The 24,590-nt window shown below is 32.3% G+C and overlaps 3 protein-coding genes across 11 annotated transcripts in view; 1 reads left to right on the top strand and 2 right to left on the bottom strand.

The window, feature by feature from the left end:
- Positions 1-632: 632 nt before the first annotated feature.
- Positions 633-14,157, bottom strand: nub1 (negative regulator of ubiquitin-like proteins 1). Of its 8 annotated transcripts, XR_013783640.1 has the most exons (16): positions 14,113-14,157; positions 13,806-13,957; positions 9,704-9,862; positions 8,747-8,811; positions 7,937-8,001; positions 7,684-7,851; positions 7,051-7,139; positions 6,758-6,864; positions 5,105-5,291; positions 4,894-5,001; positions 4,150-4,308; positions 3,937-4,071; positions 2,533-2,614; positions 2,261-2,317; positions 2,007-2,106; positions 634-1,084 (listed from the first exon to the last, which is right to left on the bottom strand). XR_013783640.1 is itself a non-coding variant. In XM_079406242.1 (15 exons), exons 2-15 carry the CDS (start codon positions 13,899-13,901, stop codon positions 924-926), a joined length of 1,728 nt encoding a protein of 575 aa, XP_079262368.1. In that variant the 5' UTR covers positions 13,902-13,957; positions 14,113-14,157; the 3' UTR covers positions 633-923. The 8 variants fall into 8 exon arrangements, 7 of the variants coding, with proteins under 7 accessions (XP_079262368.1, XP_079262370.1, XP_079262369.1 ...); XM_079406242.1 differs by lacking the exon at positions 2,533-2,614 and having other exon boundaries at positions 633-1,084; positions 2,007-2,178; XM_079406244.1 differs by lacking the exon at positions 2,533-2,614 and having other exon boundaries at positions 633-1,084.
- Positions 14,158-16,217: 2,060 nt separating this feature from the next.
- Positions 16,218-18,447, bottom strand: LOC306863693 (uncharacterized protein; the record flags this gene model as incomplete). Its single annotated transcript, XM_079407191.1, has 2 exons — positions 16,218-16,663; positions 18,276-18,447. The coding sequence occupies 2 exons, from the start codon at positions 18,445-18,447 to the stop codon at positions 16,218-16,220; spliced, it is 618 nt and encodes a 205-aa protein (XP_079263317.1).
- A 1,032-nt stretch (positions 18,448-19,479) lies between these two features.
- Positions 19,480-24,590, top strand: part of xylb (xylulokinase homolog (H. influenzae)) — a 37,135-nt gene continuing 32,024 nt past the window's right edge. For both annotated transcript variants that reach the window (XM_079406824.1, XM_079406825.1), the window contains exons 1-7: positions 19,480-19,587; positions 20,136-20,218; positions 21,098-21,167; positions 21,417-21,497; positions 22,232-22,318; positions 22,630-22,758; positions 22,852-22,917. In XM_079406824.1, coding sequence (XP_079262950.1) covers positions 19,534-19,587; positions 20,136-20,218; positions 21,098-21,167; positions 21,417-21,497; positions 22,232-22,318; positions 22,630-22,758; positions 22,852-22,917 — 570 coding nt within the window. In that variant the 5' untranslated portion in view covers positions 19,480-19,533. The remainder of the gene's footprint in view (positions 19,588-20,135; positions 20,219-21,097; positions 21,168-21,416; positions 21,498-22,231; positions 22,319-22,629; positions 22,759-22,851; positions 22,918-24,590) is intronic.

Raw genomic sequence — 24,590 nt, 5'->3', positions numbered from 1 at the left:
AAATTGATCAAAAGTGTCAGTAAAGACATTTATAATGTTACAGTAGATTTCTATTTCAAATAAATGCTGTTCTTTTGAACTTTCTATTCATCTGTGAATCCTGAAAAATAAAATGCATCACAGTTTCCACAAAAATATTAATGTTTTCAACATTGATAATAATCAGAAATGTTTGTTGATCAGTAAATCAGTATATTATTATGATTTCTGAAGATCATGTGACACTGAAGACTGGAGTAATGATGCTGAAAATACAGCTGCAGATCACAGAAATAAATTACAGTTTAACACATATTCACACAGAAAACAGCTGTTTTACATTAGAATAATATTTCACTGTTTTACTGTATTTCTGATCAAATAAATGCAGCCTTGCCGAGCAGAAAAGACAATTTTTTAGAAATATTTAAAAATTGAATTTTGAAATCGCTAGTTCATTTTAAATGACAAATGTCAAATAAAATAAAACCACAAAAAATAAATATATGACAACTACTTGGACACAATTTTCACATTACTTGTCAATTTCACAATTAAATACTAAGGAACATATTCCAATAAACTTTTTTCTTATTCACAACTCAAATTTAATTTTTTTAAAGTGTAATGAGAATAAAAGATGTGGACACTGTCAGCGTTCAGAACGAGCGAATCTTTATTGCATCACGTTCAACAAACATCTGAAGCTGAACATTATAAACCAGAACAAAAGAAAGCGCTTCAACTGAACCGATCACCATCAAACCAAACAAACACATTCCCTTCAGCCAATCATTAAAGAGAAATCAATCGCTCTATCAATCGCTTCAAAGTATTACTCAAATTATTATCATTGTATAAATCCAAGGTTCTTTTCTTGTTTTGATCGAGTCTTCGATACATTCTCCACTGGTTAATGAACGCTGAACGCCTCTGAACTGGTTTTATCCGGAGGAGGAGCTCTGTTTCTCCAGACTGGATCTGATCTGCTCCATCAGCTGCTTCTCCTCGTCCAGCGTCAGATCCAGATAATCTTCTTCATGTCTGGGAATGTCCTCCAGAGCCTCGTTCACCAGCTCCTCGTCCAGACGACTCGAGCCGGACGCTGAACACAAACACAGCTCCTCAAACACCTGCAGCTCGCACTCATCATCATTTACATCAAACAGATCATTATTAATAGATACAGCAATAATAAATGACTAAATAAATACTAAAGATAATTGTTTATAAATCTTACTTATTAATAAATAATAAATAAACATATATATACACACACATATGAACTGTATATTATGTGCATAATATATATTTTTATACATTTTTTAAGTTTGAATTTATTGTTATTTTTATAGCTTTTATATCTTTACTTATTATAAATTATAATGTATTATTGTTTGGGGATAGTTATATAGACATTTATTTTTATTACTAATAACTCTCCTTTTTTGTGTTTTTGAAATAATTTTCTTATATATATATAAATATATATTTCTATGATTCTAATTTGTAATGTGTAGTTATAAATTTTTTTAGCATTCATCTAATTTTTCTTTTTTTGTTTTTTAAATAATTTTCTTAAATATGTATATATATATATATATATATACTTGTATTATTTACATTTTTCCTATTTAAAAAAAATCTGATTTGTTTCTGTTTCTTGACGATATATTGTGTCTGGCTTCTCTTTTCTATATTATATATATATATATATATATATATATATATATAACAGTTGACATATGTACATTTTTAAATATTATTTTAAATATTTTTATAATTTGTTTATTTTTATGATTTTTTTGTATTAATGTCATTTTTTTTGTTTTTAATCTTTGTTGATCATATATTATGTGTGTGTATGTATTTATATATATAATGTTTTTTTTTAAATATCCATATTTTTTAATCTATTTTTTTCTAATGTAAAAAGTTTTTTAAAACACTAAACAGATCATTTTTCTGTATGTTGTATATGCATATTATGTCTGTTTTCATTGATCACGAGCGGATGCAGGTCTAACCGGTGGAGTCGTAGGAGGTGCTGGGCTCCTCGGAGGAGGAGGATGGAGGTGATGGAGACAGCAGGTCCGGAGGAACCACACCCTGGTTATCCAGCAGCATCTGTGTGGCCTGGGCCAGATCGTCTCCCATGATCCTCAGCGCTGAGTCCTGCTGAAAGCCCAGCGCCAGCAGCTGCTCAAACACACACAGAATCATCAGCATCATCCTGATCTCACAGCTGGATTCATGCATGAACACACACCCAGAAACACACCTGATCCAGGTTAGTCTGTGTGTCTGAACTCTGAGCTTCAGCGCTGTCCAGCAGAACCTGCAGAACAACATCACAAACATCCTTCAGTCTCTATCAGCTCATGCCACACATTCAACACTGACATCTTATTTTTATCTTTACTATCTTGTATCAGCAGCTAACTGCCGAAGGCTTGGAATGTAGCATGCACACTTTACACACACATCCAATGTCCAGTCTTCATGTAGATTTCAGTCTAAGATTACTTTATTGAACATAATATAAATACATACTTGCAATGATGAATGGTGGACACCTTAGCTTCCCGAAGTGTGGTAAAAACGGTATACGTTCCATGCACCAACCCTGCTCACTCTACGTGAATGAAACACCAACTTAAAAAACCCTATGTGCACATACTGCCCCCAAGTGATGACAGCCCAAAATACATCGACATTAACACATTGGCTCCTACATATGTTTCCACTTCAAAATTATTTATGGATGCAGTTATATATGCATTTTTTATTCAATAATAAATAATGGCATTTTTTATTTATGCATATTTATGTATTATTTTTTGTATTCATCTATTTATTTTTCTGTTTTAAAAATCTTGTGATGTCTATACACATACACACACACGTTCATATGTTTATATATGTTTGTGGATACAGTTATATATGCATATCTATTTGTGTTTTTAAAAATTCTCTCATATTCTCTTTTTTTGTTGCAATTGTTTTTTTTTTTACAAATTTAAAAAAATATTTTTCAAATATATGTTTATACATGTTTGTGGATGCATTTATACATCATATTTCTTTATTTTTATTAATAATAAACAATGGTAATTTTTATTCATGCATAATATAAATATGCATATAGTTTAAGTAGTTTTTTCTTTTGTAAAATTGTTTAAAAATCTGAAAAGAGGTTTTGATTATGTATTGTTTTTGTTTTATTTTTTATTCTATATAAAAATAAAAATTATTCTATATAAATTATTATTATTTTTTTTTTAAATCTATAAATTAAAATAAACCCTTGTATTAATTTGTTTCATTTATTTTTTTCTTCAATTTTTTTTTTTTTTTTTTGGGGGGGGGGGGGGGGACTGAAAAAAATCTAGAATTTTGTTTTTGTATTTATTTTTTTATAAAACATTTTTTATTTTCTTTCAATGTAAATTTTAACAAAACAAATCAAAATATTTTATAAATATGCATAATATACATATTAATTTTTTAGAAATTTGTTTTGTATTCAACAACGTTTTTAAAAAAGTTTTTTTGTTTCTGTTTATTGCTCATCTGTTATGTCTGTTCTGTTCTTTTTTCTTTTTTTGTGTGTGTATGTGTGAGAGTGTGTGTGTGTATGTGTATGTGTGAGAGTGTGTGTGTGTGTGTGAGTGTGTGTGTGTGTGTGTGTGCGTGAGTGAGTGAGTGAGTGAGTGAGTGAGTGAGTGAGTGAGTGTGTGTGTGTGAGAGTGTGTGTGTGTGTGTGTGTGTGTGTGTGTGTGTGTGTGAGTGTGTGTGTGTGTGTGTGTGTGCGTGAGTGTGAGTGAGTGAGTGAGTGTGTGTGTGTGTGTGTGTGTGTGTGAGAGTGAGTGTGTGTGTGTGTGTGTGTGTGTGTGTGTGTGTATATATGTGTGTGTGTGTGTGTGTGTGTGTGTGTGTGTGTGTGTGTGTTCTGACCCTGTAGGCCTTGTCCACGTCTCCTCTGCTCTGATGGAGGGCTCTGGCGGCGTCTCTCTTACTGAAGCCCAGCTCCACCAGAGTGTTGATGTCCTGCAGACGTTGCCTCCTCTTCTCCCGCTCTCGCTTCTTCTCCTGATGAGACAGCAGCTCATGTTTAACTCACGTGAGGAAAGGCCGTAGTGTTTTATGAATATGTTTGCTCTGCAGCACCTTCTTCCTCTGCGTGATGAGCCTCTCTGCCGCCTCCACGTCTCCTCGACAGGCTCTCAGACCCAGACGCGCCTCCTGCTCCGAGAAACCCAGAGTCTTCAGCTGGAGCATCTTCTCAGGGTCCAGGTCCAGACACAGCTGACCATACAGCTCCTCCACCTGACCAACACAGTTATTTATTGGTTGGATTTTTAAATGCATTTATTTAGTTATTTTATATAAAAAAAAATAGCTCATTTTATGAAAAATATCAAATGTATTTTTATTTTCTATCAATTTTTTTATTTTATATTTGTTTATTTATTGGATTTTTAAAATCTATTTATTTATTTTGTATTTTATTGTTTAGAATTAAACACATTTCTGTATGAACAATGAAATATATAAAATTTTTATGAAAATATAAATAAATAAATAATAACAATAATAATTCATGATTCCTAAAACAGCTTTTCAAACATTTCTTTAATGAAATATATTTTTTTATTATATTTTTATTAGCATTAATGTGAACATACACATGATGTGGGTTTTATTTCATGAACAAATGTGTTGGGTGAACGATTCAAAGATACTCTCACCGGTTTCCATCTACTGGTGTATCACTGAACAAGAATCAAAAGATTCAGATCACTGGGATGAATCACAATCTGCAGTACTAGCCCTTGATGCTCTTTTGAGTTTAGTAATCAAACTAAATAAACACAGTAATAGAGACAAATAATTAAAAATGTAAGCATTTACCTTACTGAGCTTGTTTAATGCTTGGTTCTTTTTGCCATCATGATAGGCCAGCAGACTCTGGAGCAGATAGAGCCTCAGAAACAGCACGTCCTCTCCTCCGGTGTGACCCTGAGAGCCAGAAACACAAGGTATACGCTGTAAACACATGCGTGTGTGTGTGTGTGTGTGTGTGTGAAGCTCAGCGTTCAGATGCTCGAGGTGTTTCTCAGACCTTGATCTGCTGCAGACGGCTCTGCTGCTCTCCGTAGCATCTCTTGAAGCAGTCCTCGGCTCGTTCCAGACGCTCTCTAGCATCGTTCAGACAGTCGAGCTGCTGCAGAGCCTGATAACACCAAACCACATCCAGCTGCAGAACAGCGTAGTTATCCACCGTCTTCAGCAGCGCCGAGTTACACTTACTGTTCAACACACACATCAACAAACATTAGCAGATGCATTCAAGATAATGATCACAGCACTGGATTAACACTCCTCAGGTCTTAAACCAATCAAATCAACCATAGTCTATTGCAATGTATTATACAAGTATCAAATGAGCCATTTCTACAAGAATCAAAGGAGTTGTGTAATATAAGAATCAAATGAGTCATATTCAAAGAATCAAACAAGTCATATATAGTCTACAAAAATCAAATGAGTCGTATTCTACAAGATTCAAATGAGTCATATTCTACAAGAATCAAATGAGTCATATTCTAAGAACCTAACCAGCTGTATTATTCTACAAGAATCAAAGGAGTCGTATTCTACAAGATTCAAATGAGTCATATTCTAAGAACCTAACCAGCTGTATTATTCTACAAGGAATAAAAGGAGTCGTATTCTACAAGGAGAATAAAAGGAGTCGTATTCTACAAGATTCAAATGAGTCATATTCTAAGACTCTAATCAGCAGTAATATTTTTCAAGAATCAAAGGAGTTGAATCAAATGAGTCATATTCTAAGAATAAAAAAAAACATTCTACAAGAATCAAAGGTGTCACATTCTATAAGATTTAAATGAGTCGTATTCTAAAAAGAATCAAATGAGTCATATTCTAAAATCAAAAGAGGTGTTGGATTCTATAGAATCAAATGAGTCATATTCTAAGAATCAAAGGCATCATATTCTAGCGATGTATTCTATAAGATTTAAATGAGTCATATTCTAAAAAGAATCAAATGAGTCATATTCTAAAGTCAAAAGAGTGGATTCTATAGAAACAAATGAGTCATATTCTAAGAATCAAAGGCATCATATTCTAGCGATGTATTCTATAAGATTTAAATGAGTCATATTCTAAGAATCAAACGACTTGCTAAAGAACCAAATACATTGTATTCTATAATATAATCAATGAAATGAGTCGTATATAATAAGAGTCAAATGATTGATACTCTAAGAATCAAAGGAGCTGTATTCCAGAAGAATCAAAGGCCTTGCAAGATTTAAATGAATCATATTCTACAAGAGTCACATTCTATAAGAAGACAATTTCAGAAAATAGTCATTATTCAGCTCAATGTTGATTCAATTCAGTTCAATAACAGTGTTGATATTTCAAAGTTGATCAATTATGAAACAGATTGGAATCAGCAATAAAGCAGCTCTTCAGAAGACAGCGCTGATGTCACTGGATTATTTGCATAATGCATACTGAACTGTAATTGGCGGTTTTTCATGCATTTATTTACATTTTGATTGTATGATGATTGCTCTTTGCTTTTTTGCAAATATACAGCCAGAAAAGTGAGTGTTTTGTTCTATTGATGCTGGAATGAAACCTGAGCTTGAATAGTGAGCAGTTCTGATTGATTCTAAGGTTTGATTCTTTTATTCTACATGCTTTCTCATGCTGTCGGTAATGTTTGATAAAGTCGTACTTGAACTGTTCGTCGGCCTGCTGCAGGTGAGAAAGAGCAGCGCTGTGGTTCCTCTTCTTCATCAGAGCTCGACCTTTCTCATGGAAACCCATGGCCAGGATCAGAGCCTGATCGATACAAGAGATCAGACATTAATGCAAGCAAACTCAAACTAAGCAATGCATTAAGAGAAAAGAAAATCACACCAATTCATAAGGAGATACTGTATGCATGCATCTCTGTGAGATTCAGAAGACTGGAAGACACATTTATAGCACAACTCTTGACAGTAACATGAAGACGATGGGATTCACCTTCCTCTCGCTGTCAGGGATCTGCAGCGGATTTCCTTTCTGATCGGCGATCTCTAAGAACGGGGTGGTGGTTGGATCTTCACTCCCGTCTGATGGATACAGAAATTATAGTAAGATACAATACATACTGTATATGTGACCCTGGACCACAAAACCAGTCTTAAGTGTCAATTTTTCGAAATTGAGATTTCTACATCATCTGAAAGCTGAATAAATAAGACAATATTTGGCCGAGATGCAACTATTTGAAAATCTGGAATCTGAGGGTGCATCTAAAAAAAAAAAATCTAAATATTGAGAAAATCACCTTTAAAGTTGTTCAAATGAAGTTCTTAGCAATGCATATTACTAATCAAAAATTAAGTTTTGATATAAAAAAAAAGCTGCTTTCTGTGTGCGTGCATAACTCTTAAAATTAAGAACGTTCTGCACTTTTTTAAATTCATGCATTTTCTTTATCATATTAACGAATCAATAACTTTAAATGGTGCTTTTTTGTGATTATTTTGAAGTTAAATGACGAATCAAACAGGATTGCAAAAAATAAAAAGTGTCTTATTGATTTTGCATCACAGATTTTGTGAAAAACCGAGTCGCTGGAGAATGTCTTGTGACTGTATATTGAAGGTTCACCTCTCTCCGACAGGATCTGGAAGCCCTTCTGCGTTCTCTGAAATCCTTCATCTTGCTGGCGCTTCTTCTCCTCGCTCTTCAGCATCTCAGTCTTCTCCTGCTCCGAGGACACAACCAGCACCATGATCTTACTGTTGTTCTTCACATTCTGTTCATCAAGCCTCTTTCCTTAAACAAACACGGATAGTGTTACAATGTGCAGTAATTAATACATCTACGAATAAAGGCTCTAATATAAACATGAAGTATTTACCTGGAGACAGTGCTTTTCCCGTCAAAATCAGATTAAAGTGTTTGAATCCATACTCCTCACTGATCCTTTAAAGCAGAATAAGTTTAAAATTAAACACAAAGACTGAAAACAAAAATATTTAAATGAATGTAACAGAAATGTATAGAAGCCCGTTTCTGTCATGGAATAAAATTTTAAAAAATGGTAATTGTAACTTTATCTCACAATTCAGACAGAGATAAACACAGAATTCAGCCTATTTTTTTTTTTTTTACAATTTTGAGTTTATCTCACAAGTTTATACCCTGCAATTATGACTTTTTTTATTTTTGCCATGGAATAAAAAACAAAAAAGGTAACTTTTCATCTCACAATTCTGACGTTTTTCTCAAAATTTGAAGTTTATATCTCGCAATTCAGAGTTTAACACTTTTCTCCTCTGATTTCTGAGTTTACATCAGTTTTTTCCACCACAGAATAAAAATTTGAAAAGGTAATTGTGATTTTTTAATTTCACAATTCTCAGTTTATATCTCAGATTTGCAAACTTATTTGACTTTTCTTTTCAGAATTCTGAGTTTATATTTCACAATTCAGATTTTTTTCTCACAGTTTTGAGCTCATATCTTTGTATTCTGACTTTTTTCTTAGAGCTGCAAGTTTTCCAGTAGGTTGATAGCTTCGAACAGCTCTAAAACACATGGTGCAAGCCCACAGCGATCACACGAAGAGTCTACATCTGGAAATATCTTAAAAATGTCACAATTACTTTTTACATTTTTCTATTCCGGGCCTCCAAAGAAATGGGCTTCAGTCCAGTTTTAAACTTACTGTCTCTTCAGCTCTTGCGTGGTGATGTCCAGTTTGGTTTTTAATTGACCTTTCCTTTTCTTAATCTTAAAAACAAAACAAAAAACAATAAAACAACAACAAATCATGAGATAAATTAGGTGGACAAAGTACACAACTCTATTACTTATAGCTTGTAGTATGTAAGAGCTTTAGAATGTTAAAACCTATAGAAATTAAAACTATAGAAATGTTTACACAATTTAGCAAAACCAGACAATATTGTATCTAATATATACCACAACTTCTTATTATTGAATTATTGTAAATAAATATCACATCTGCAACTAGTTAGTGTTCAAAAAATGCTGGGAAATCACTTCACGTAACCCTACATTAGTGATTACTTGTTTTTCAGAAAAAAGTTCAGAAAAGTTGCATTTTAGAGAAGGAAAGAAAAACACAGACTTTCAAAACTGCTACATAGTAACGACTTTCTACTTCTAGGACCTTGATAGAAATGTAGTGGAGTGAAAAGTACGATATTTGTCTTTTAAATGTAGTGAAGTTAAAAGCAGAAGTTTCCAGAAAAAGATAAAGTGCAGATACTTAAAAACTGTACTTAAATACAGTAATCAAGTAAAAAAGTACCGTATTGACCCAAATATAAGACAATGTTTTTTTCTTGGAAATACATATGAAAAAAATTTGGTAGGCTATTATGAGATGGATAGACTAATTGTTACATAATTCAGATGGGCTACCTGTTATTTTTATGGTATATCAAAAAGTGTATATTTTTAAATGTGATTGTTTGTACATTTTACCGGTATTTCCCATACATTCAAAACCAAACTTAAAATAGTATTATTTCTTACTAAAACACAAGATTTGGTTTTCAAAAAACATCTTTAAAAAGGGGGGGTCGTCTTATAATCAGGTCAATACGGTACTTCGTTACTGTCCGTGTAGAGTAAGTGGATGTGAATGCATCAGTACCTCTGCTGTTTTGGGCAGGTGGAGCTCCAGCGAGGCCACTGCTGTCTCTTTCAACTCTTTATTCCCTTCATCTTTCCTCTCTGCTCTGATGCTCTCCAGAGTTGATATCACCTCCTCCAGAGTAAACTCAGTGGCTGACACGTATTTCTGAGCCAGTTCCTGAACACATGAAGTCAAATAAACACGTTAAAGGCTAGAGTTGGGAAGTAACTTGTTACATGTGACTAAATTACATAATTCAATTACAAAATAAGGTTACACTTTATTTGAAGGTGTCCTTGTTACAGTGTAATTACACATTTAAGTACTGAGTAATATTAAATAACTACATGTACTTTATGGTTAGGGTTAGAATTAGGGTTACTTGCATGTAATAATTATGCATAATTATGTTATAATTAATTAAGCACATGTAAAATGTGTAACAATGACACCGTAACAATAACAATGACACCGTAAATAAAGTGTTACCCAAAATAAATGTAATTGTAATCAGCTACTTGTGTAAATGTGTAAAGTTGCAGCTACTTATGAAAATATTAACAATTAAAATTAAAGGGGGTCATTTTTTTTTTCACACACACAGATTTGATTGATTTCTTTCATAAATTGCAGATATTGCTGTAAAATATGAGACAGCAATGTTTCAGGAGTTTAGGACACATGCTTATGCAATAACGGTTTTATTTCCTATTTGGGTTTATTTACATATGCTTTATTTAAGATTAACAGTTTTTTTCCCCAAGGCATTGTTAGATGCCAGTGTGTCCAGTCATAACTATGCAGATATCTGATTTCAAAAACAATATCAAATCTAAATGTCTAAATCATTTCTGTTATGTTTTAAACTTTTTGGCTTAGGGTTACTTGCATGTAATTATGCATATTGTATTATTATTATTATTATTATAGTCAGTACATGTATAAAATAGTACATGTCAGTACAAATAAAGCGTTACCCTAAAGTGACTTTCCCTTATGAAAATTAACCATGGTTTTATTATAGTAAAATTGTAGTAACCATGGTTTTTTGGTGTATTTACTACCATTTGTATAACCACAGTTTTATAGTTTTTTGTGGGGTTCCTCAGGGATCTATTTTGGGCCCCCTTCTGTTTACTATCTACATGTTACCCCTGGGTAATGTACTAAGAAAAGAGAGCACATTACACTGATTCTTGCTGCTCTTCACTGGTTGCCTGTGAGTTTTAGAATTGATTTTAAGATTTTGTTGCTTGTTTTTAAGGCCTTGAAGCGTCAGGCTCTGTCTTGAAAGGTGCTATATAAATGTTTACTTACTACAAATACCATGGTTAAACAGTGGTTAGTGTTGCAAAACCATGGTTAATTTGTGTTTACCATGGTTTAACTATAGTATATCTGTAGTAATACATGGTTTAACTATAGTATATCTGTAGTAATACCATGGTTTAACTATAGTATATATGTAGTAATACCATGGTTTAACTATAGTATATCTGTAGTAATACATGGTTTAACTATAGTATATCTGTAGTAATACCATGGTTTAACTATAGTATATCTGTAGTAATACCATGGTTTAACTATAATATATCTGTAGTAATACCATGGTTTAACTATAGTATATCTGTAGTAATAGCATGGTTTAACTATAGTATATCTGTAGTAATACCATGGTTTAACTATAGTATATATGTAGTAATACCATGGTTTAACTATAGTATATCTGTAGTAATAGCATGGTTTAACTATAGTATATCTGTAGTAATACCATGGTTTAACTATAGTATATCTGTAGTAATACATGGTTTAACTATAGTATATCTGTAGTAATACCATGGTTTAACTATAGTATATCTGTAGTAATACATGGTTTAACTATAGTATATCTGTAGTAATACCATGGTTTAACTATAGTATATCTGTAGTAATACCATGGTTTAACTATAGTATATATGTAGTAATACCATGGTTTAACTATAGTATATCTGTAGTAATACATGGTTTAACTATAGTATATCTGTAGTAATACCATGGTTTAACTATAGTATATCTGTAGTAATACATGGTTTAACTATAGTATATCTGTAGTAATACCATGGTTTAACTATAGTATATCTGTAGTAATACATGGTTTAACTATAGTATATCTGTAGTAATACCATGGTTTAACTATAGTATATCTGTAGTAATACATGGTTTAACTATAGTATATCTGTAGTAATACCATGGTTTAACTATAGTATATATGTAGTAATACCATGGTTTAACTATAGTATATCTGTAGTAAAAGCATGGTTTAACTATAGTATATCTGTAGTAAAAGCATGGTTTAACTATAGTATATCTGTAGTAATAGCATGGTTTAACTATAGTATATCTGTAGTAATAGCATGGTTTAACTATAGTATATCTGTAGTAATACATGGTTTAACTATAGTATATCTGTAGTAATACATGGTTTAACTATAGTATATCTGTAGTAATACCATGGTTTAACTATAGTATATATGTAGTAATACCATGGTTTAACTATAGTATATCTGTAGTAAAAGCATGGTTTAACTATAGTATATCTGTAGTAAAAGCATGGTTTAACTATAGTATATCTGTAGTAATAGCATGGTTTAACTATAGTATATCTGTAGTAATAGCATGGTTTAACTATAGTATATCTGTAGTAATAGCATGGTTTAACTATAGTATAGCTGTAGTAAAAGCATGGTTTAACTATAGTATAGCTGTAGTAAAAGCATGGTGTAACTATAGTATATATGTAGTAATAGCATGGTGTACCTATAGTATATCTGTAGTAATAGCATGGTTTAACTATAGTATATCTGTAGTAATAGCATGGTTTAACTATAGTATATCTGTAGTAATAGCATGGTGTACCTATAGTATATCTAGTAATAGCATGGTTTAACTATAGTATATCTTTAGTAATAGCATGGTGTACCTATAGTATATCTAGTAATAGCATGGTTTAACTATAGTATATCTGTAGTAATAGCATGGTTTAACTATAGTATATCTGTAGTAATACCATGGTTTAACTATAGTATATCTGTAGTAATAGCATGGTTTAACTATAGTATATCTGTAGTAATACCATGGTTTAACTATAGTATATCTGTAGTAAAAGCATGGTTTAACTATAGTATATCTGTAGTAATAGCATGGTTTAACTATAGTATATCTGTAGTAATAGCATGGTTTAACTATAGTATATCTGTAGTAATAGCATGGTTTAACTATAGTATATCTGTAGTAAAAGCATGGTTTAACTATAGTATATCTGTAGTAAAAGCATGGTGTAACTATAGTATATCGGTAGTAAAAGCATGGTTTAACTATAGTATATCTGTAGTAATAGCATGGTTTAACTATAGTATATCTGTAGTAAAAGCATGGTTTAACTATAGGATCTCTGTAGTAATAGCATGGTTTAACTATAGTATATCTGTAGTAATACCATGGTGTAACTATAGTTTATCTGTAGTAATACCATGGTTTAACTATAGTATATCTGTAGTAATACCATGGTTTAACTATAGTATATCTGTAGTAATAGCATGGTGTAACTATAGTATATCTGTAGTAATAGCATGGTTTAACTATAGTATATCTGTAGTAATAGCATGGTTTAACTATAGTATATCTGTAGTAATAGCATGGTGTACCTATAGTATATCTGTAGTAATAGCATGGTTTAACTATAGTATATCTGTAGTAATAGCATGGTTTAACTATAGTATATCGGTAGTAATAGCATGGTGTACCTATAGTATATCTGTAGTAATACCATGGTTTAACTATAGTATATCTGTAGTAATACCATGGTTTAACTATAGTATATCTGTAGTAATACCATGGTTTAACTATAGTATATCTGTAGTAATACCATGGTGTAACTATAGTATATCTGTAGTAATACCATGGTTTAACTATAGTATATCTGTAGTAATACCATGGGGCAATATCTGTAGTAATACCATGGTTTAACTATAGTATATCTGTAGTAATACCATGGTTTAACTATAGTATATCTGTAGTAATACCATGGTTTAACTATAGTATATCTGTAGTAAAAGCAGGGTTAATTGACTGTTCCACTCACCCGGATCTTCTGCTGGTCAGAAATGAAAGGCTCTGTCCACAGCTGGTCTTTATCCTGCCTCAGCAGAGAGATGAGCTGCATGTGTTTCTCCTCCATCTCTACAGACTTCCAGAGATCTTCAGGAACCGAAAGCGAAACCCAGTGGAAATCCCCTGAAAATCCGGTATTTATTATCATCAAACGCTGCAGATAACAGCTCGACACATTTAGAAGCTTTATTATACAGTTCTGCATGTATATGCATGTGTATGTGTTGTTAATCTGAGACTGTGTTTAAATATATTGTTAAAAGTTAAGCGCGTCTCACAGACTCTGCGCTGATGAACACGTGATGTTGTTATTGTTTTCTTCCTGATTCGCGGTCACTTCCGGTTGCACACGACATGTGATCTTTTTATCATTTTGTGTTTTTAGCACCTCCTACTGGACTAGGGATGAAATGTTTGCTGTATATTTGATCTCTATATTTGTATTTATTTAAAACTCTAAAATAAAATAAAAATATATATTTATTTAACGTTTTACCTATAGCTACCCACAAAGGGGGAAAAATACAAATGCATTTTTATGGTATTGATTTTTCCTGTGATTTCCTCCAAAAACAACTATTTTTACTGAAAATCTGTTGTCTATTGATCTATTTTTTGTTGTTGTTGTTGTGTGTGTGTGTGTGTACATTGAGAATTTATTAGGTTTACTAGAAGGATAATAATTAATTAATTAATTAATTAATTAATCAAAAAGTTGAATTAAACAAAAAATGTTGAAGTTGAAAGACTGAAACAGTATTTTTCATATAAAACATACTCCAATAATCATTTTTTTATTTACAACTTCAAAAAACGTTTTGTAAATGTACATCAAATATTGATCTGACAATTAATTAGTTAATTGTGCAAACTATGCATATGAACAAATTAGTTATATGATGCAAATGCAACCGATGTCTCTCGTTTCATTAATTATCTCCTGTAATGTCAAGTTTGATGTGTTTTAAATCAATGCATAGCAATATATACTGTAACAATATACAGATGATTTCAAGTAAATACATGAGCTTTTGTTTACAGTCTGCATGAATATCAACCAACACATCAATAATCTATAATTATCTGTCAGTGTCATTATAGCAAGCATTAGAAACAGCTGTAGTTTTTGTTTTCAGCTCATTTAGGTCACTACAGAATACTACTGGTGTAAAAATAATAATAATAATGTGTATTAATGCGCTATGAGATGCAAAACAATTTTTGAAAGAAATTCCAACAATAAAGTGAAATCGAATTGAATAATCGTATACAAAATAAAAGTTTTTATTTGCATAATAGGGTACAACGGCCCTAAACGCCCACATTAAGAAAAAATGTGCTATTCAATGCACCTAAAATATATAATTGCAGAAAAAATATATATGCAACAGATTTTGTGTGAAAATAAATCATTCAAGTTGTTTATTTTGTTTAAAAATCATATAAATATATGATGTGGCAAGAGGAGTATTGATACAAATAATTCAGCTAAAATAATGTCTACGTTAATACTTGTTCAAAACAATCACTTTAGCAAAGTTTGGACTATTTTCTGCTTATTTTGAAAAATAAAAGAATACATTTTTGTTCAATAAATACACTGTCATTAAAATATGTTAATGTAAAAATATATTTTAAAATACAGAAACAAAATCATTTTAATAAGTAAAGATTCTGAAAGCATTAATAATAATTGAATATATATTTACAGTAGTAACAACAAATGATATTTTATTGTATAATATGATTAATATCATGTTTTTAAATATGATGGTTTCATTCTAATCATGGTGATTATCTCTAATATGACACCCAACATAATATATGATATATATACCATGTCATGTCAACAAATGGACAAGTCAGTGATCTATTAATTATCATATTAATTATTGTATGGCTTTAGCCCCAACAGCAGGGCGCTTTTTACCCCAAATACCATACTTTTACATATTCTTTCTTTATTTAAAAACTGCCGCTTTATCTTAAACAAAACTGAAAATCATAATTTGTCTCAAAAAATATATGCATTAATTTTAGCGATTCTCATTTGTTACTTAAATCTACAACATTTTAAAAACATAAAATATTAGAGCAAGGAAGCACAGAATCAATTTTGCAAAGGATCAGACAAATTTGCAGGTGCATCTTGAAAAGTGGATGTTTTGGAAAGTGCCACCTAGTGGTTTAGATGAAAATAACATCAAAGGCGCCTTTAGCCCCGTTGTACCCTATATGTGTGTGTTCTGTGTATATGTATTATGTATACATACATATGTAAAAAAAACAAATATTTTGAATGCTATTAATCGCGATTAATCGTTTACAGCACTATTCATAACTTTAGGAGAAGGTTTCCTGGTTATTCGGTCATGTGTCCTCATTAGAGCGAGTCGTAGAGGCCCAGTCTCCTGGCCGTCTCTGATTTCCTCAGGCTTTTCTTCTGAGGGAAGGGGTAATATTTGGAGCCTGCAGGTGTGGAGCGATAACTCCCGAGGCTCAGCTGACGGGACAAAACCGCTGGAGCTGAGAACTTCCTCGAGGTCTTGATCTTCAGATGGTGTTCCCCAGGGTTCGAGTCTTCAGAGAGCCGCTCTGAGCTCATGCTGGAGGCTTCTGTAGACGCAGCGCTGTTATTTCTGTGCTCAGTTTCTCCAGTCGTGTGTTTAATGCGGTGCAGGTCCAGATGTGAGCGCCATAGACCGCTATCAGAATCCACCACACGCTCAGACCGGGTTTCTGCTGCTTTTGTTGAAGCAGAGCGTTCGATCTGACACACGGGAACCACCTCCACTAGATTTATGCCACTTATCTCTTCATCGTTTTGTGCTGTAGATGAACACAAGCTCATTAAACACAACACCACATGATTGAATACAACTTTAAATCATGAAAATGCATTTGTAAAAGTTCCCTGCTTATAAAATACTTATTTAAAGGGATAGTTCACCCAAAAATGAAAATTGTGTCATCATTTACTCACACACAAGTAGTTCCAAACCTGTCTGAATGTGTTTCTTCTGCTGAACACAAAGGAAGTTATTCTGAAGAAAGTTTGTAATCAGGCTGTTTTGGGGCACCATTGACTTCCATAGTAGGAAAAAAAATACTATAGAAGTCAATGGTGCCCCAAAGCTGCTCTGTTTTCCACATTTTTCAGAATATCTTCCTTTGTGTTCAGCAGAACACACACATTCATACAGGTTTGGTACTACTTGTGTGTGAGTAAATGATGACAGAATTTTCATTTTTGGGTGAACTGTCCCTTTAAGGCATAACTGGGGCTAGATGTCACAGAGTCAGTTTCTCAGTTATGATAAATAATGTCCAATAAAGAACAATAAATCACAGAATCAGCTACTGTATATAATGAAGGCTGAACTGAAGTTGAACTCTTGAAGTTGAACTCAGGAATAGATCTATTTTACATAAATACCAAGGCGGGGCAAGTTGTCACATGTTGCCTTTGATGTTACCTTTATTATATTTTATGAATTTTGTTCATTTTTTCCAGGGTAATAATAGTGGAAATGCTCACTATTAATATTTGTAGCATGGTTATTTTAGGATAAAAGAGATACTGTTACAGTTTTTATTAATATTTTGAATTATTTGTATATTTTCTATGTGCATTTTAATTTTTAATTTTTTTTTAGTAATTATATATATATATATATATATATATATATATATATATATATATATAATATTAGTATATAGTATATTAGTATATATATATATATATTATTTTAGTACATCAAGATAAACTAAATGAAAACGAGAAATGTTGCCTTGGCAACTAGCTGATTGAAAAGTAGTTTAATTTTATTTTTAAATATTTTATTTTACTTTAGTCAGAAATTTAAAAAATTATTTATGGTTTTAGATTGACTTAAAAAAAAGCTCTTAAAAATAAAAAAAATATTCAGTCCATGAGTAAAATGTGTGACAAAACTTTAAAATACATTTTTCTGTGTTTAACAATAAATGCAACTGATTTAAATGCAATAAATATTTACTACAAAACATGTAACTCACAATAGGATTATTAATTTATGCAATTATTCATGCCCTTCTATTGTTTTTGGAACCTATCTAATCCAAGCTAACAAAAATATGTTTTGCTAATGATATACAATTTTTATTTCTGTTCTCTGAATGTTCAAAAAAAAAAAAAAAAAAAAATTATTTTATGTGAACTTCAGAGAAAACATTTAGTCATTTTGCAAACATATCAAGGGAACGTTACTTTATAACATTTTATAAAATAAATAGTTTCAGAAAAACATTCCATGAATGATGTATAAATAATATTTATGAGAACGTTATTAAATCCCACAAACACTAGTCTAGTGAAAGAATGTTAGTTCATAACTTTGAGAGAACCTTCTGAGAACGTTTCTTTTAAACTTAAATTACAAACCCAAACATAATTTCTTGCCTTTCTTGAAGCAGATGACATGAGTTTGGCGTCTCTGTTTCTCTCTGATGGAGCTGTATTGCTCTTCTAAGAGCTCGATGTCCATCCTGACGCCGCTCTGGTCCTCCTCTTCTGTCCTGGTCTCTCCCCACACGTCTGCACACGTCAGATATGAGCAACAGCACAGCCACATCCTGATCACATCCACACAAATCTGCTTTTATTGCAGTAGAATCATAAATGCAGCTTGATGTGTCCATCTGAAGGCTCTCGTCTCATGTGTGCTTTGTGGGCATTACCAACAAGACTTGCATCAAAATGCAAACAAAAGATGACAATTCAAGGTTGTTCTGCAGGCTGCAAAGACAAATGCAAGAAGGGACACTCATGCAATATTCATATTTCAATATTAATATGTTGTGCATATTAGTCTAGCTAAAATAACTATAGAAAAACGAGAGAAAGGAGAGATAAATGAATGCAGTTGAACTCATGAATCATGTAATTCATCAGAATGTTTGCTCAGTGTTGTTGATGCAGGGTGAGGTGAACATTCAGAAACTCTCGCAGTGTGCATGTTAGTTACTTTACTGTGTAGCTGAAGAGGATTATTGCAGTCTGTTTAGGAGAGTTGCTCCCAACATTAAAATAATACAATATACAACGCAATTTAAAAACGTGTTAAAAGCAGTAATTAATATTATTGCATAAATACAATCTTGGGTTGTTTGACCACAACATCAGGTCCAATTCAACTTTCATAAAATACGAATTAATGCTATTTTATTGAAATAAAATGAGCTGAAATTGCTTTACTCATTTTTGTTTTTGCACGTGCATGTTTAACTTCAGACATCCTTCAGCTTCCTGTTTCTAAAATGGGCTGAAAACTCCACCTCGTGCTATTATAAGTACATATTTCTAAAAAGCACGGCAATAGTTAAACCGCTAGGGTCACAGATTAAAGTTCACTAAGTTAAGCAAACGTGTTTTTAGGCGATACACAGTCGCTTTAAGTGTACGAAAGTCACGTGATCGCTGGAGCTTGAATATTAATGACTCTACATGACGTTCGCTGACATGATTGGCTGACGGTGGTGAGTGGGCGTGACTAAGCGAGGACTATTGACGAATCCTGCTCTGGTGAAGGTTGCGCTTATGAATATTAATTAGGTCACATGACCGTCGCTCCAGGAAGTTAACGTTAGCGTCCTCATGAATATTCATAAGGCGAGTCTTTGCTACAGTATCGTTTGATGGCGGGATGTTTGTGATCTAAATGGCTGCAGGAGCAGATTCTTGTTTTCTGGGGTTCGATTTCAGCACGCAACAGGTAGATAAATACTCATATCAGTGAGAGATAATGTTCTGAAGTAATTTTATGATCGAGTAGCTTATAATAGTGCTTCTATATTGATGGAGTGAGATGGAAATATCTGATATATGCCATGATTCTGATTTGTTTACAATATTTCCTCGATATTGTTCTGTATTTCACATCGAGGAGCATTGTTTTGTTTCTGATACGCTTCTAAAAATATCCAGTGTTTTTCTGATAGCTCTATTAGTGTCAAAAAGCTCATTTTACTTTTGATTTAATGATTTATTTTAGTTCTGTCTGTCTCAGATTAGCTGGCTTTTTTTCAATATTTGGTATTAACACATTCACCATTGTGATGCATTACCTTGTGCTCAAAATATGAATTTAACAACCAAGGTTAGTTATTGTTGTGGGCTCTTGGACACAGTTTATTTATTAATAACATAAAACTTGGGGTCAGTTCTCAGGGAATGATGATGTGGACAGATGCAAGCACAGCTGTATAAATGTGAATGAATCTGTTTTAAACACACTGTAATGTCCTGATTGTATTTCTGAAGCTGAAGGTGGTCTCTGTTGATGGAAATCTTGAGGTGCTTCTCCAGAGCAGCGTCCAGTTCGACAGCGAGCTGCCCGAGTTCAGGTAACACTATTATATTCAGATTATTAGATTATTATTATATTGTACAGGGTTCACACACCTTTTCATCAAGTCAATTCAATGAGTTTTGGATAAGGAATTATGTTTAATAATTCATGAAGAGCCATTTCTGGCCAATAAATAATTTTAGAGCAATAAATAAATCAAAACCTAAAAAAAAGAAAGAAAGAAATGCATATTCATAATACAATATATTTTGTATAAAGAATTTTCATATTTAAAATAGACAAAAATGGAAAAAATGAATTCACTAATACAGATGTTTTAATATATTTGTATAAATAAAATTTATTTGATGCATTATGATTTTTTTTTTTTTAGGATTCCCACACTTTTTAGTTGGGATGATAAATTATTAGTGCTGTCAAATGATTTATAGCATCCAAAATAAGAGTTTTTGCTCATATAATACATGCGTGTGTACTGTGTATATTTATTATGTATATATAAGTACAAACACATGCATGTATATATTTTAGAAAAATATGTCATGTTTATTTATTAAATATATTTATATATAATATAAATTATATTAATATAAATACATAGATGTAAATATTTTCAAAATATTTACTGTATGTGTGTATGCTTTTATATATACATAATAAATAAACACAGTACACACAGATATATTATGTAAACAAACACTTATTTTGGATGCTATAAATCGTTTGACAGCACTATGAATAATTATGAATAACTCACAAAGAGCAATTTCTAGCTAATAAAGCATTTTTAGGGCTGAGCATAACTAGAAAATTCATTGATTGACTTTGTTTCAAATAGTTTTCCAGACCTGGAATTCACATTTTAATATTCTCTAATTATTATTATTTGACAATGGGAATTGTTTTTCGTCAGGACTCATGGAGGAGTTCATATCCACGATGATAAACTGACCGTCACGTCTCCAGCGATCATGTGGGTGAAGGTAAAGCTCATTCATCAATTCTCTCATAATTCACCAAACCTGCAGAAAAAAAGCACCCATTAGGACTAGATATATATCGTATCTAAAGTGGCAGTGCATAGTGTGTAATGTAATGATTCCTGTTTTGTTTTGGCAATTATAAAATTATATAAATAGTAGAAATATAGAAATTATATCAATGCATATCATTATTAATTAATCCATCTTTGTGCTGTAAATTGGGTTTATTAACATGATCTCTAACTGCAGGCGCTGGATGTTCTTCTGGAGAAAATGAGAAACGCTGGTTTTGATTTCTCTCGGGTCAAAGCCATCTCAGGCAGTGGACAGGTGACTTCTAGCATTTATTTATTATTATTTATGTATTAACATATGCTATTTAACTGTTCTAAATTAATTGTGTTTTGTGTTGATTTTTTTTTTTTTTTTCGAATAGCATTTTTTTAAATGAGAATTTTGAGCATTTATTTTCAGAGGAATTTTTTGTGGATTATTTTTAAACCTGGTAAAATAGAGCTGTTATTACTAGTCTGTTTGATAGCTGAGAGTATAATCAAATTAGCCAAAACGCTTATTAAATTGACATTTAGGGGGAGACAGTTGTTTAGAACTTTGAGTCCCAGCCAAAACAAAACAATACATTTTCAGGTATATTTTTTAAATATTTAAAAATGTCAAATTTTACATTTCTAAAATATATTTTCTCAGTATATTTTGCATGCATGTTTGGCACATGTGGTTTACAAAACAGCAGGAGAAATATATATAAATAAATAATATATATAATAAATATATATATAATAAAATAAATATATATGTGTGTGTATGTATATTTATATATGTGTGTATATATATTCATATGTGTATAAGTATATATTTATGTGTGTGTGTGTGTACATATATGTACACACACACACATATTTAATATATATTTGTTTGTGTGTATTCATTTATTTATTTATTGCCATATGGGGTTTATACTGTAGCATTGAGTTTGTTCTTGCAGATTCAGTTTGTTCTGTATGTTAATGCATCCTTGCACTGATGTGATCTGTGTGTTTCAGCAACATGGCAGTGTGTTCTGGAGGAAGGGTGCGAGACAAACCCTGAATCATCTAAACCCACAGAAACATCTACACCTTCAGTTACAGGTGACCACAACATCAGTTTCTCATGTGTTTCTCTGAACACAGACTCCTCTCTCTGTCCTTACGCCGCTCACTCTGTTTGCTGAGAGTCTAACGTCCAGCGTTAATGGTTAATACTTCACCTGACCTTCACAGCAGCTGATTCATGGAGTTTCAGCAGAAAACATACATTAATATCATGCATGCACCTGTGGAAGTGCGAGCATAAAATACACTCAAAACACATGAATGTTATGCATTTTATAGATGTATCGCATGCATACTGCTTCTATATGTTGATGTTTATCTGTATACTCAGTGGATTGTGTGTGTAGGAGTGTTTTGCGGTGCAGGACAGTCCGGTTTGGATGGACTCGAGTACATCAGATCAGTGTCAGTGTCTGGAGGCGACCGTAGGAGGCGCTCAACGCCTCGCAGACATCACCGGCTCACGAGCGTATGAGGTGCGTTTAACCTCGTCATGACCTACAAATAAATGAATAATTACATTCATCTGAGTTCAGAGTCTCTTAATGGTTTGTATGTTTGCTCACCAGCGCTTCACTGGAAATCAGATTGCCAAGATTTATCACTCGAAGCCGAAGGAATTCAGTGAGACGGAGGTAAAACTCAATGTTCATATACATGTCTGATCAATAAAATGCTCTCTAGATCACCTAAAAGCTTTTAAAATATCTTACATCCCAAATTCATGTTTCAGTAGAAAATAAATAAACACAAACAAAACATTTCACATCAAACCATTTCATGGGGGTCTTTAAGACCAGTTCAGCAATTAACATATGCATATATTTAAATTGATATAAATTATAATATTATATTTTATTGGTGTCAAAATTAGCGTGTTAACGCAGGCAATGAATTTTTTCAGTTTAACGCGTTAACAATATTTAACACAATTAACGCGGAGGCAGGGGTAACTCATAACTGCTGTTTCTGTCACTTTTTCTCTTGACAGGAAGTGCATTTATTCAGTCGCAGACTGTCTTTATGACCAGTTAAGGCATGACGTTACCAAAAAGGCGATTAAAGCTGCCTTAAAACTGTGCGTGCATGTAATATATTTTATGTGAGTCACATTTAAAAGCATGTTTCTGAAATGGTTTCAAAACTGTCCTGGAACAGCCCAGCACTGTCTCCCTCATCTAACACACCCGATTCAACCGGTCAGCTCATTAATAGAGACTTTATGACCTGAAGTGTGTCAGAAAAGGTAAAAAGAGTTGAGAGAAAATATGAATGTGAAAATGACGTGATGTGTGGCCAAGTGTGGTGACCCGTACTCAGAATTTGTGCTTTGCATGTAACCCATCCAACGTGAACACACTCACACACACACACACAAACACACACCGTGAACACACACCCGGAGCAGTGGGCAGCATTTATGCTGCGGCGCCCGGGGAGCAGTTGGGGGTTCGGTGTCTTGCTCAAGGGCACCTCAGTCGTGGTATTGAGGGTGGAGAGAGCGCTGGACATTCACTCCCCCCACCTACAATCCCTGCCGGCCGGGGACTCGAACCCACAACCTTTGGATTACGAGTCCGACTCTCTAACCATTAGGCCACGACTTCCCACGCGGATGATGCGTGTCAGATGTTCATATAACAGCCAAAATAACCTAATAACCAGCTGCTGTGATGTCTATTAATCAAAGAACAAAGAAAAAAATAACTTTTATAGCTTTTAGAATTCATCTACATTTAATTTAGAATTTAGTATTTGATAACTTCAACTATATGACAACTATTTAAGTAAAGTTCACTTAAATTATTAATTATTATTTTAATTTTTAATATTATTTTAATAATTATTTATTTATTTTTTAAGTCTAATAAATGTTAAAATGGCTAGCTCTCAATTATTGAGCAGTTGTATAGAGAAATCAGTATTGGTATCAGTGATACTGGCCTTCAGTCATAAAGAGCCATTAAACAAATATAAAAAAATATATGGTCTTTATGTTGTTTGTACATTAATTTGGAGATTGCATTTATTGCAATTGAATGTGGAATTATTGCAATATAAAAGTATATTTAAAAACTTTAATGTGAGGTGCGATTAATCGTGATTAATTTCAGAAAATGTGCGATTAATTAGTTATTTTTTAAATCGATTGACAGCACTAATATATACAGTATATATTATGTCATATATCATTATTAAATATTATGTAATAAAAATACAATTATATTAAATTAGGAATTATTAAATTATTATATATATATTTATAATAATATATAGAACAATATATACACATACACATTTTATATAA

Source organism: Barbus barbus (assembly GCF_936440315.1).
Source record: "Barbus barbus genome assembly, chromosome: 44".
In the NCBI taxonomy this organism is placed as follows: Eukaryota; Metazoa; Chordata; class Actinopteri; order Cypriniformes; family Cyprinidae; genus Barbus; species Barbus barbus.
This window is presented reverse-complemented; position numbering and strand designations above follow the sequence as displayed.

Bases quoted from the DNA above. Each gene is read 5' to 3' on its own strand.
- nub1 (XM_079406240.1), bottom strand. From the start codon at position 14,039: ATGCAGAACTGTATAATAAAGCTTCTAAATGTGTCGAGCTGTTATCTG. The intron at 7,852-7,936 runs GTAAATACTTCA...TGTTTGTTTAAG, and splicing joins GGGAAAAGCACTGTCTCCAG to GAAAGAGGCTTGATGAACAG. The intron at 1,085-2,006 runs GTTAGACCTGCA...GTTTGTGTTCAG, and splicing joins CACCTCCTACGACTCCACCG to CGTCCGGCTCGAGTCGTCTG.